At 43.2% G+C, this 12,778-nt stretch overlaps 2 protein-coding genes across 2 annotated transcripts; one reads left to right on the plus strand and one right to left on the minus strand.

The window, feature by feature from the left end:
• Window positions 1-525: 525 nt before the first annotated feature.
• Window positions 526-2,198, plus strand: LOC115674278 (molybdate transporter 1-like). Its single transcript, XM_030596627.2, has one exon. It carries the CDS (start codon window positions 548-550, stop codon window positions 1,928-1,930), a length of 1,383 nt encoding a protein of 460 aa, XP_030452487.1. The 5' UTR covers window positions 526-547; the 3' UTR covers window positions 1,931-2,198.
• Window positions 2,199-6,590: 4,392 nt separating this feature from the next.
• On the minus strand, window positions 6,591-11,914 carry LOC115664633 (uncharacterized). Its single transcript, XM_056311007.1, has 4 exons — window positions 10,990-11,914; window positions 7,258-7,462; window positions 7,042-7,179; window positions 6,591-6,950 (listed from the first exon to the last, which is right to left on the minus strand). The coding sequence occupies exons 1-4, from the start codon at window positions 11,799-11,801 to the stop codon at window positions 6,942-6,944; spliced, it is 1,164 nt and encodes a 387-aa protein (XP_056166982.1). The 5' UTR covers window positions 11,802-11,914; the 3' UTR covers window positions 6,591-6,941.
• Window positions 11,915-12,778: the final 864 nt, after the last annotated feature.

Here is a 12,778-nt window from a genome sequence, read left to right on the forward strand (position 1 = left end):
AGAAGAAAACGAAAGCCAAGGTGTGAAACTCGAGCAGATGATCCAAACATGGTACTGAAAATTGATGGAATGGAAAATCGAACCTTTTTTTTTGTCGAAGAATCCCAAAATCACATGGCATCAATCTCGTTGTTTTACAGAGACAATTTCATTCGAATCCATGCCCAAGTGTATCATCAAGACGGCATCTTAAATGTCCCCTAATAATGATCGTGAACCTCTCGCCCAACGTAACTTTAAATTCTTATCTTCTTTAACCTGCACCCTTTAAATCCCATTCCCCAAAATTGTTTTGACTCTTCAAATTTTTTCTCATCTCTATTAGATCAACTCGATAGAACTTCAAAGAATTCACAGACTCACGCCAGATCCCGCTAAAAAAAACGCAAGTTTACATATCTTATAGTTTCCGTGCCGTGATTAGTTCTGTCCATTGCATCATTCATTAAATAATTCAATTATCGCTATTAGCTCGCACCTATAAAAGAGCATCGAATTCTCTCTTCCCCTTTGTGCGCGCTCCGCGGTACATCACCGAGTCAAAGCCATGGAGGGCCCTTCGAGCACCAACAATCCTCCGCCACCCAAATTCACTTCACCGTCCAACATGTTTCACAAGCTCAAGACCAACTTGGCCATCCACTCGAAATGGGGTGAAATCAATGGAGCCATGGGCGATTTGGGCACGTACATCCCCATAGTCCTGGCCTTGACGCTGGCCAAGGACCTCAACCTTGGCACGACGCTGATATTCACTGGTGTCTACAACATGGTCACTGGTGCCATATACGGTGTTCCGATGCCGGTCCAACCCATGAAGTCAATTGCGGCGGTTGCGATTTCGAGTGCCGATTTCGGCATCCCGGAGGCCATGGCGGCCGGGATTTGCACCGGTGCGATTTTGGTCTTCCTGGGTGTCACCGGATTGATGCAGCTCGCTTTTAGGCTGATCCCTCTGTCTGTTGTTAGGGGGATTCAGCTCTCGCAAGGGCTGTCTTTTGCAATGACTGCTGTGAGGTACGTCAGGAACGTTCAGAACTTTTCAAAGTCGAAATCGGCTGGGAGTAGGCCCTGGTTCGGGTTGGATGGCTTGGTGTTGGCCATTGTTTGTGCTTGTTTCATTGTGGTCATCAATGGTGCTGGTGAAGAGAATGAAGAGAGGGAAAGCAACCGAGAATTGGGTGATGACATGGAGGATCAAAGCACGAGAAGGAAGAGAAAATGGAAGAGAATCATGACTGCTCTTCCATCAGCTTTCATTATCTTCCTGCTAGGTGTTGTCCTGGCCTTCATTAGAGAGCCTAAATTGATCAAGCACTTTAAATTTGGTCCATCCTCTTTTGAAGTTGTGAAGATTTCAAGGCATGCTTGGAAAGAGGGATTCATTAAAGGCACAATTCCCCAACTCCCATTATCGATATTGAATTCGGTTATTGCGGTGTGCAAGCTGTCCTACGATCTCTTCCCCGAGAAGGACTTCTCCGCCACGTCGGTGGCGGTCACAGTGGGGCTAATGAATCTGGTCGGGTGCTGGTTTGGGGCCATGCCGTGCTGCCATGGTGCCGGAGGCCTGGCGGGGCAGTACAAGTTTGGTGGCAGGAGCGGGGGCTGCGTGGTGATCCTGGGCATCGCTAAATTGATTCTCGGTTTGGTCCTTGGGAGTTCTATAGTGAAGGTGTTGGACCAGTTCCCAGTTGGTGTGCTTGGTGTGCTGCTTTTGTTCGCGGGAGTTGAGCTGGCCATGGCTGCCAGGGACATGAATTCAAAGGAGGAGGCTTTTGTGATGCTGATCTGTGCGGCGGTTTCTCTTGTTGGATCGAGTGCGGCGCTCGGGTTTCTTTGTGGTATTGTGGTTCATGTGCTACTTAGGTTGAGGAATTTGAGTAGCTTTCCTTCCTGCTCGACGATCTGGATGCAAGGAACGCCTTGAGTTCATCCGTGCTAAAACATATGGATGCATTAAACACTTAGCTGTGTCTGATGCGCTGCAATTTGCAAATGAAGTACTCAAGTATTAATCTTTCAAGTGCTCGATTTGAGTGTGTTTCATCAACTTGTACTTGATTTTTCACCATCGTTTCATTTGCTTGTTTTTTCTTTGATTTTCTTTTTCCAGTTTGTATTGTATTATTCGTAGTTGTCGCTTTCATCATATGCAGCCCCAATGCGTGATAGATCAATGCTTCTCAATTAGCATATTCCTTTTGTCTTCTGCTTCTTTCTTTCTTTTTTTGTGCTGATTAAAGTGAACCAGAATTACATCTTTCCATTTGCTTGCAAGAAGTATGATGCTTCCTTTCCTCACATGGCATCATCGGATCTTTGAGTTCGTGCACGGAATTTCCTCATTGAGTTGAATGTTTCACCAAGTTTGAGATGCTTATCATCTTGCTCCTTCATATCGCAGAGAATACGAGCTACAGTTTCTAATTTGGCGAAGCAAATTCTCGTCGTGGCTTAAAGCATCATCCTGTAAGGACAGTCGATAAGAGGATTGCCAAATTAACAGAGAAGTATTACAAATTATTTGAACTTGTCAATGAACATAAATTGTTGTCAATAATTTAAAAAATTTCATTGGCTGATTATTTGAAGTGATTATTTAAAAAATATTTTTAAAAATATTTATTTTTCTTGAAATAAAGAGTGTCTAACTATATATCATCGTGGGCAATGATCTCTAAGTTGACCTAACTGGGGCAATTGGGCTCATCGGTGCTTCTCACTCACGACGTTTTCCGTTTTTATTCTTCTCAAAATTTTACGAATTCGGGCTTTGACTTTTATTTAACATAAACAATTTCCACATGTATACATAGATTAGATATATAGCCATATAGAAGTTATTTTTGATAATTTTTTCGAATGTATGCATGCTTGTTTCCCATTTTGACAATTTTAAGAGCAAAAGGACACTATAAGTACCATAAGTTGTGTACGAAGATCACTTTGGTGCCATAACTTTTTTTTGGATCACTTTGGTATTAAGTCGGAGAAAAAGAGATCACTTTAGTGGCTCCGGCCAAAATTCCGGCAAAAAAAAGAGCCACGTCAGATTTCCGACGAGCCACGTCAGATTTCCGGCGAGCTATGTCAGCATCGGAAATTAATAAAAAAAGAGCCACGTCAGATTTCCGGCGACCATTTCAGCATTGGCATTAAAGTGATCGTTTTTCAAAAAAGTTGACACCAAAGTGATCCGAAAAAAAGTTATGGCACCAAAGTGATCTCCGTACACAACTTATGGCACTTATAGTGTCCTTTTGCTCAATTTTAAGAGAGGAAACAAGAAGTAATTTCTGGGAGTTGCAACAAACAAGCATGCGATTTCCGTCTCGGCGTTCAATCACTGCTACTAATTAAGGCGGTGTTTGACGCAAAGAGTTGCTTGCTACTACCTGTGACTATGCTTATCTATGCGAGTTTGTTAACACAAAAAAAATGATCAACTTTTTGATTATTATCGAAAAGTATCAGACTTAGTCAATAACAGCAGAGTTTAGTCAATAATGAATAGAACAATCGACAACTTGAAGGGAATCAACAACTCACTAAGGAAGTCATTGACAACATGAGTTAGCGACAAGAGCTAAGACTTAGGGTGCGTTTGGTTCGGCATTTTGAAAGCCCTTTGAGGCCTGAAAGCCCTTTGAGGAAAATTTGGGGTGTTTGACAACCATTTCCCAAGGGGCTTTGAGGTGAAAGCTGGCCTTGAGAAGGCTGAAAGCTCAATGCTAGTAGAGACTGGCATTGAGCTTTCAGCATTTTCGGAATGCTGAAGCCTTTTTCAATGAAATTTTGTTGATTTCCTTTTTTACCCTCAAAAACTCATTGAAAACCCAACTTTACCGTTTACGTGATCAAATAACTATGAGTTTAGTAAATATACAAGGATGTTCATAATTTTTGAAGATAATGAATTTCTTTCGTCGGAACATATTTACCACGTATGTTGGAATGAAAGTATTCTTTATTTTTTAATTTGAGAAAGATACCAGTTTGAGGTGAATTTTTTCCATTTGAATTTGTTTAGCAAGAAAAAGAAATTTCATTTTTAATAAAATTTTTTAAACGGTATCTTTTAACATTATTGTCAATATTTAAATTTGCAGACATTTTTTTCAATTTTAAACCAATTAAAAATGAAAAAGCTTAATTAATCATCCAAAGGGACTTTTCAAATGTGTTTCCACCAAACAGTTTTTCTCTCAAAGTTGCTTCTCAAAGTAAAATTTACCAAATAGTCTTTGCATTTCCCCGAAGCCCTTTGGGCTAAACTGCTTTGCATTTCCCCAAAGTCCCTTGGAAATGCTGAACCAAACGCATCCTTAGAGAAGTTGATCGATAAAGTTATCGACAGCGGGCGATTTACACAAAGATGTAATTGCTAGATAGTTATGGAAAGAACGACACCAAAAGTGTCAAAAGTTGTGTGCGGCGCTCACTTTGGTGCTAAAAGTTTTTTTCGGATTACTTAAGTGCCAATTTTAAAGAAAAACAATCACTTAAGTGCCAACTCCGGTCTCGAATGCCGGAAATCCGACGTGGCATTATTTTAATTTTTTTTTGTTGACGTGGCTCGCCGAAGATCTCAATCAGCATAAAAAACCCAAAAATGAGGTCGTTTGACAAGTTCACCTACCTGCACGACCAAAAACGACGTCGTTCAGCAAGAAAATTGATTTTTCTTATTGAACGACCAACAAATTGGGGACGCAGAGGGGGAGGGGGTAAGTACACTGCAAGTGCCATAACTTTTGTACGGAGAACACTTAAGTGCCATAACTTTTTTTTGGCTCACTTGAGTGCCACATTTTCAAAAAAATCGCTCATATAAGTGCCATTGTCACTGGAACGTCCGACATGGCTTAAAAAAATATTAACTCATCTTACGTGGCTTGCCGGAAAGTTGAAGTCAGCATTTAAAGTTCAAAACGACATCGTACACCATCACAAATTGAAAAACCGTCGGCTTCTTCAATAAATTGGGGCAAAATGAGCAATTGTCTTCTTCAACCTTAACCCTAACCGAATCCCCAATTTCCAATCGTCCAAGTTGAGGCAAATCATCTCATGAAATTCGCAATGGGGAGCAAAAGCAAGAGAAGTGGCTCACGAGTTGATGAACAAAGCGAAGATGAAAGTCGATATTTTTGCTATTGTGGGTTGCGAAGTCCAACAAGAACGGCTTGGACGAGAGAGAATCCGGGGAGAAGGTTCCATGGATGCGCTAAGTATAGAGAAGACTTCAATTGTGGATATTTCAAGTGGGTTGACGCCAAATTTTCGAATCAAGCAACGTCGGTGATCTTGGAACTACTTCAAGGAAGACATGAAGCTCGGCCTGTATTGATGGACGAGTTGGACGATGCTGACTCAATGCAAGCAGAAATAAATGGTCTGGAATCTTTGGTGAAACATTTGAAGAAGAAAGTATCAAGGATGAAAATTCAAAGAGATATTTATCGAGTTTTGCTTGTGTTGTTCTTGTCGGGTTTGGTCTGGTTTTTGGTCATATGTAACGTTGGTAATGAGAAGAAGCTTATGAGTCTACCATAGTTGAAGAATTGTATTGTGATAATTGGAGCAATTAATATTAGGCTTTGGAATGTGTTTATGCTTGAATAGTTATGGTAATTTTTGTGTATCTGAGTTAATGATCTATTTGTGATTGCTTGACTGGGCTGAATAGCTACGTATGGTTGATTTGGTGGAAATGGTGTTTTATGATGCAATTTGTGCATTATTGTTGATTGCGTCGAATGACCATATTTGGTCGATTTGATAAATGGTGTTTTAGGATGCAATTTGTCCATTATTGTGGGTTTATAAAGAGTAAGATGATTTGCAATTTCTGCTGCAGTTTTTGCAGCAAGCTGTAATGAACCTGGATTTTGTGGTTGGTGTTGGCTATCTTGCGTATGGTGTTAAGGACAGTAGAAGTTCCAAATAATTTTACGAATGATCGTTTGAGTGCCACAAATTATTTAAAGTGAACACTTAAGTTCACTAATTTTTAAAAAGTTATAACCTAGGTTCCTCAACTTTTTAAAAGTGAGCACTTAGGTTCATAAACAAAAAAATTTGTAAGCTGTTGGTTTCACTTTCTTAAACACATCTTGAGTTAGCTTAAAGCAAAGATTCTTAGACATCGTTATCCTGTAACATGCACTATAAGTAACAAGTTGCCATCAACCTAGCCTGGTTTGACACCAAATGGCAATTTCATTCATCAAACATGATAACATAATCCTTACACCTCAAAATGGTGTTATCTTACGTCAACATCAAAACATAAATTCGAATAACATTGCTGCTAAAATGAAGTTATCACCAGCCAAAATGCAGCAACATAAACGCCTCACAACATTGCTACCAAACACATCACCAGCCAAAATACAACAATGACATTAAACACCTAACAAAATCCCCCTAAACACACATAAATAGACAGCCTTTCCCATCATCCCATTAGTCAATGTCAACAACTTGGTCACTTCCTTTGTTCGACGGACAACTCTTCATATTATTCATGATCCTCGCACTCTTTCGAAGTGGAACTCTAGGCATATTCATCGATCATGTTTCTTTTTCAGCTGGCTTAGCTTTTGGAGGAGACATTCTTTTGCTTGGTCCTTGATGTTTGTTGGTGTTGTCTCCTGCTGAACTTCTTGTGATTGGTGCCACTGTGGTAGCAGGTTGTTCAGACTGATGTGTAGTGACATTTCCAGGATCATTTGATTCGGACGCAAGCGCTGTTGTGGCATTTTTGGGTGCCTGCTTTCGAGCTGGCCTTTGCACCTTCTGATTTGGTAGTGCCATTGGTTGCTTCCTCTTAGATTGTGCTCGAGTTACCATTGATTGGTTTAGCAGTGCTTGCCCTTGACTTCTTGTTGTTCTTGGTGGTGCAGCCGATTCTTGACTTGGTCCTCCTTGAGATATCAGCACCTCTGAAGGTCTCCCAGGCTGCAATCATATAACCATTAGTTACCATGTCAATCATATGACATATGTTAAATGCATAACAACTAAAAAACTTACATTCAAAATGGTCATGCCGGTATTCATGTCTGTAAACAACCCATAGCCATATTTCCTAAGCCTTTTCCCAAGTGCACCACGTGTACGTTGTGGTGCAGAACTATCAGTGGAAACACCTCCACTTGATCTTTTTCTAACCTGCAAAATGACATAACAGAATGAGGTTAATTCACAAACAACTACATGCACGTGGAATATCCTTAACAAAGAGCTTACTTGAATTTTGCTCCTCGGCTGTACAATGTTGGACTGAGTTGGCCCACTTGGTTCCCCATCATTACTTTGTGTGGCTCCCTGAGGTACCCCTGTATCATTGGCCTGTGTTGTCTGCTCTTGTCGCTGTTGCTGCTTCTTATTTGGACAACCAACCTTATTGTGCCTTTCCCGATGGCATAGTGAGCACCGTATGATTCCACCAGCCCTACTGTAACAGTCTGAATTTTCGATCCTTTTCCCGAGATTTAAGAAATGAATTTGACCAATGCACTATAGTGAGGTCTCACCAGGAAATGCGCATTCTCGGGATGCTAACCTTAGGGGTAGGGCTATTACGGGATTGAGTTCGCATGACCAAAGAACTCGACCTAGGTTCGATCTTCGACCATATCGATTGACGAGGGAATGTTTTGAGCCAACCGAGAACGGTCTACTTGATTGATCGTGTCCAAAGGGAACTAGTGACAGACCCTCGCAATTATATGACAATCGAGGTCGTCTCGGGTGGAGTAAACTTAAACGTGATTTGACTTAGTGTCGGTCACGGGTCGAGAGCGCATAATCCCAATGAGCCACCCGTTAGCCAGAGATAAGCTAAAGTTGCAATTGTCCAATTTTAGTCATTTCTTGGAGTTCGGGCCCGGGAATCGAGAATTTTGAAAGTGACAATTTTGGACGGCCGATGACGTTTTTGGCTTGGCCAACCTTGGGGCCACCCATTTTCGCAAAAAAATGGATTTGATCAGTAGGAAAAATTACGGTTTTGCCCCCGTGGGCACCGAGGTGGATTCGAGGCCGTTTGAGGTTATTTTTCACGGCCAAGGTCATTTTGGGGTGGCCACGCACATTCAGAGTGGTTTTGGCCAAAAATTGGAATTTCGACAAAAATTGGAAAAATAATATTATTTTATTCCCAAGACTTTGAAGTGGATTTTGGAGGGCTTGCGCGATGAATTTCGCGATTCCGACGCCATATTATGTTGGCCACGCACATATGGAACACGTATGTGCGAAAATTGGAATTTCGGTTCGGGATCGAAAAATTACGAAAATGCCCCTAGGCCATTTTTGATTAATTCCGAAAATTGGATTTAATTTTGGGATTAACCAAGGTGAGTTAAGGTTAAACCAGGTCTGGTCAACCATGGTTGGGGACAAAGGACCATTCTACCCCTAAATTATTGGATTGGATCAAATTTGGGCCCTTGGATTAGGGGCAAAATTGTCCTAAGGCCCTAGATCTTGACACTTGGAATCCACCCACACTTGTTGACCCATATTTGACCAGGTTATTCTCTCTCTCCAGCAGACCATTCGGCCATTTCTCCCGCAAGTTTTCTCTCCTTTCTCTGTTTTCTATTTTGCGGTTTACGTTTACGCCATTTAGATCACATTCACTGGCAGAGACGATGCTGGCCGGGCTGGCGCCCACCGGTAGTCGCCACAGTACCCTTGGACCTCCTCTCACTGTTCGACCACCACGACCCGGTTCTTATCCAAAACAGCCTTGTTTCTCTCTTTTTCTCTTTCCGGTCTGCAAACAGTCGCCGGAGACTCCGATCGCCGTTAAGTCGACACCCGGCCGTCCAGCCTCGCCGTGCGTCGCCGTCCGGCCACGGTCCGTACGGTGTCCGTACGGGTCTTGTTCACCGATCCGTACGGATCTGTTCACCCGGACCGTCGGGCCTTGCATGCATCACCAGGCACTCGCGGCCACCGTCCCGACCCCTGTCCGTACGGTGTCCGTACGAAAGTACTGTTCACCGCGCCGTACGGGGATCGCTGTTCACGCCGTCCGTACATCGCCAGCGACGCCGCTCCGCTGCTGCCGCTGTCCTGGCCCGTTCCAGCCCCGTTCTGTCTCGCCTTTTGAGTAAGTGTTTTCCCCAAATGTCATTTAGGACCTCGGGTATTTCTAGACTCGTTTGAAGTTCGGTTTAAGTGATTTTAGGGACTGTTTGCTGGCTGTGATATGCCGTGTGATGTGCTGTGAGTGGTTGTTCGATACGCAGTTAGTACCATTAGGACCGGCTCGTAATTTTATGAAAGTGCCGTGAAGAGCCGGGAGTGAGATATGGTGATTTTGAGGGCGAAAAGAGACTGATTGATGGCTGTGATGCGTGGTTTTAGGTGCTGTGGGGTGCTGTTTGTCGTGTGGTTAGTACTGTTAGGTCCGGCCCGAGATTTTGTGAAATTGTCGTGAAGGGCCTGAACTGATTTGATAACGTTTGGGTGTGGAGAAATGCCAGTTTGTGTGTTGATCGTGTGTGTTGTGATATGACTGTGTGGTTGTGGCTGATTTGGGATTGTGCTTGGGCTGATTGTGGACTGGCCATGTGTCGCGTGTGTGTGGTCGTGAAGTGTGGTGGTGTGGTAGTGCATTCGCGTATTGTATTCGCGTGCCAACAATGTGTGATTGGGTGTTCGTGCGGTGTTTGTGTGACGAGGTTGTGTAAATGTGAAATGTATGTGAAGTGTGTATGTTTGGCAGTGTATTTGTGTGGTGGCGTGGCAAGTGTGGTTTGAGTGGAACGAGGGTACGGAAATGTGAGATTGGTTGGAAAGGATCCGTCCTGAGGCGTGTACGTTTACGCGGGACGATGCCGTCCCTGACGAGGTGACGATGCCCGGCCCGACGGGGTGTCGATGCCTGACGTGGTCAGAAGACCGTTGGCCTGATGCGTTTTACGCGGGCGCGGTAGAAGGAAAGTGTGTGTAGGATTCCGTCCTGAGGCGTGTACGTTTACGCGGAACGATGCCGTCCCTGATGAGGTGACGATGCCCGGCCCGACGGGGTGACGATGCCTGACGAGGTCAGAAGACCGTTGGCCTGATGTGTTTTACGCGGGCGCGGTAGTGGTGGAAAGGTTGAAAATGAGTGGGATTTGGCAAGACAAGCGAGATGATTGTGGAAAGTGACGCATGGTGTGAGTAGCGTGCGAGTGTGTTTGTATCGCGTGATGTGATGCTTAATTATGGGGTAGAAACTGCTAGGCACGGTATGGGACGTGCCCAAGTGGTTTCTGTCTTATAATTGAGGCACGCGCGCGTCTGTGATTCCTTGCTGTGATGTGTTGGCTGTGTTATTGTCTAACGTGCAGGAACGTGCGTGATGGATTCCAGGTAGGGTCACATGTGATTGTTAGTTTGGCCGATCGTTGTGTGTTATGTGTGTTTTCGTCTGGCGGTACGTGAGTGCCTACGTGGGGTTTGGGGTTGTACACTTATTGAGATTCGTCTCACGGTTGTATAACCGCCACTTTGAACCGCCCTAAACCCGGGAAGTGCGCCTTTTCTTTTTGGAAGTCCGGGGAGCTGCTGTTGGTGCCCAGTGGAGCTGCAGGTGAATTCCAGAGATTCAAGCCAGAAATTCAGAAGCAGAATAGAAGAGGGCGACCCTTAGGTTTTTCCCTAGGGTGATTTTAGGGGTTATCCGATAGTGAAGTTAAGATAACCAAACCCCTGAACTTTTGTTTAAACGGTGACTGAGGATGTTAGTCTGTATTTATGTCTGTAATATGATGTTTGTATATTTGGTGTTGTATGAATATGTGGTTGCTGGATTGTTCTGTTATTCTACCCCGTTGTCGTCATTATTTGTCCGGGGTTTTGTTATTCGCTTCCGCATGTGGCTCTGATGTTTGGGTTGGGTCGGCGACGTTCCTGGGACGTCGCATCATTTCGACCGGAGCAGGGGATGTCGCGAGCTCGTAGGGGTTCGGGGCGTGACACCTACTCATTCTGTTACTACTAATCTCTATTTCCTGCAACCTCCTTTTCTTCTTGGGCCTGCCAAGCAGCTTCTTCAGTGGTAGAGGTTCTGGGGGTGGATGATTTGTTTTATCCCAGAACTTGCTACTTCTCAACGGCTGCATCATGAATTGGTATGCAGCAAGATACTTAGGTTTCTTGTAACAGTCATCTACATAATCCTTTGGATTGGCTTGCTTGAGCAGGATGGCACAAATGGCATGACAACAAGGTATCCCAGTCAACTGCCATGCTCGACAAGAACAATTTTTCCTCTCCAAGTGAACAACATACTTGTCACCATTATGCATAATCTCGTATCCATCGTCTCCATTCCAAATTGGATGATAAAACCTACTAGCAGGAATGTTGTCATCCAATTTTTTCACAATCCTAGGCCCACACTGTGTAGGCCAATTGGCACATTCATCTCTCTGTTTTTGCAGTCTCGTCATTACCAAAATCCTAATGTCCTCAAGCATACTTATGATGGATTTACACCTAGCTCCTATGATCCTGCCATTGAATGCCTCGCAAAGATTGTTGTCCACGGCATCACACTTGAATTCTTCACTAAAAAAGGCTTTGCACCAATGTTTTGCTTCAGTTTGGAACAATGCATCAAAAGCTTCAGCTGATAAGGCATGTAGAGCTTTTTTGTGAATTCTGAATTCTGTCATATTTGTGCTCTTTGCAATCAGCCAGAATTGCCTTTGCAGTTGATCACCTTTGTACTTCTTTGCCCAATTTGCATATATATGCCGAGCACACATTCTGTGCTCAGCATATTGCATCAACTCAGCAATTGCCGGGACAAGTCCCTACAAAACCAACAAACATATGTAAGCAACAATATGTAAATGATATTAAAAATACAATAGTTTAGTGACATTACCTTCTGTTAGTCACTTATGAATGCCCAACCTCTTCCATCATTTATGCCAAGGTTAGCCATTAGATTCTTCAAAAACCAGGATCAAGTGTCCTTGTTTTCTATCTCCACAACAGCCCATGCTAATGGAAACATTTGGTTGTTTCCATCTCTCCCAATGGCAGCCAATAGCTCTCCCTTGCATAACTCCTTCAAAAAACAACCATCTAACCCTATCACTCTTCTGTAGCCAACTAAAAACCCTTTTTTACATGCATCAAAGCATACGTACATTCTATCAAATTGTGTCCCATGATCAGGCAATGGCTTCTCCACAATATCTACATGAATTCTACTGAGTGGATTCTGAAGCCTACATTCCCTACCATACTCCCAAATCTGAGCGTATTCTTCTTTGTATGCACCCATCAATGTTCTCACGACGTTAGACTTAGCCCTCTTGCATTGATTCTTTGACACATTCACACCTACTTGCTCTTTCATTAGTTGTTTCAATTGAGAAGTCCTGATTTCTGGCATGGTCTTAATGGTGTCAAAGAACTGCTTAGCCAACCACGCACTAGTCACTCTTTTGTTATCAAATACAATGCCACAATTATGCTCCTCCTGAAGTGACCGAATTTGGAATGACCCAGTCTTCTTACTGAATGCACCATATACCTTCCATGGACAATTAGCTTGTGCACATATTGCTCTAACATAATCCTTGGTATTTCTAGTGAATTTGATATTCCTTTGATGAGTGATTGAGTCCCTCACAATAGCATCTCTAAATTGTTTGGCATCATCAAAACTCATCGATAAGCAAAGCATAGGACTTGTATCGGCTGAATTATAAGAAGGATACCTTCTTCTCATTGTACGCTGAGATGCAACATC

Source organism: Syzygium oleosum, unplaced genomic scaffold (genome assembly GCF_021117445.2).
Source record: "Syzygium oleosum isolate NSW1041296 unplaced genomic scaffold, Sole_v2.1 Sole_v2.04, whole genome shotgun sequence".
NCBI lineage: Eukaryota > Viridiplantae > Streptophyta > Magnoliopsida > Myrtales > Myrtaceae > Syzygium > Syzygium oleosum.

Excerpts from the sequence above, each read along its gene's own strand:
- LOC115674278 (XM_030596627.2), top strand. The coding sequence starts at position 548 with ATGGAGGGCCCTTCGAGCACCAACAATCCTCCGCCACCCAAATTCACT.
- LOC115664633 (XM_056311007.1), bottom strand. The coding sequence starts at position 11,801 with ATGCAATATGCTGAGCACAGAATGTGTGCTCGGCATATATATGCAAAT. Across the intron at positions 7,463-10,989 it reads AGTAGTAACAGAATGAGTAG|GGCTGGTGGAATCATACGGT; the intron begins GTGTCACGCCCC and ends CTGTTACAGTAG. Across the intron at positions 7,180-7,257 it reads AGCCGAGGAGCAAAATTCAA|GTTAGAAAAAGATCAAGTGG; the intron begins GTAAGCTCTTTG and ends GTCATTTTGCAG.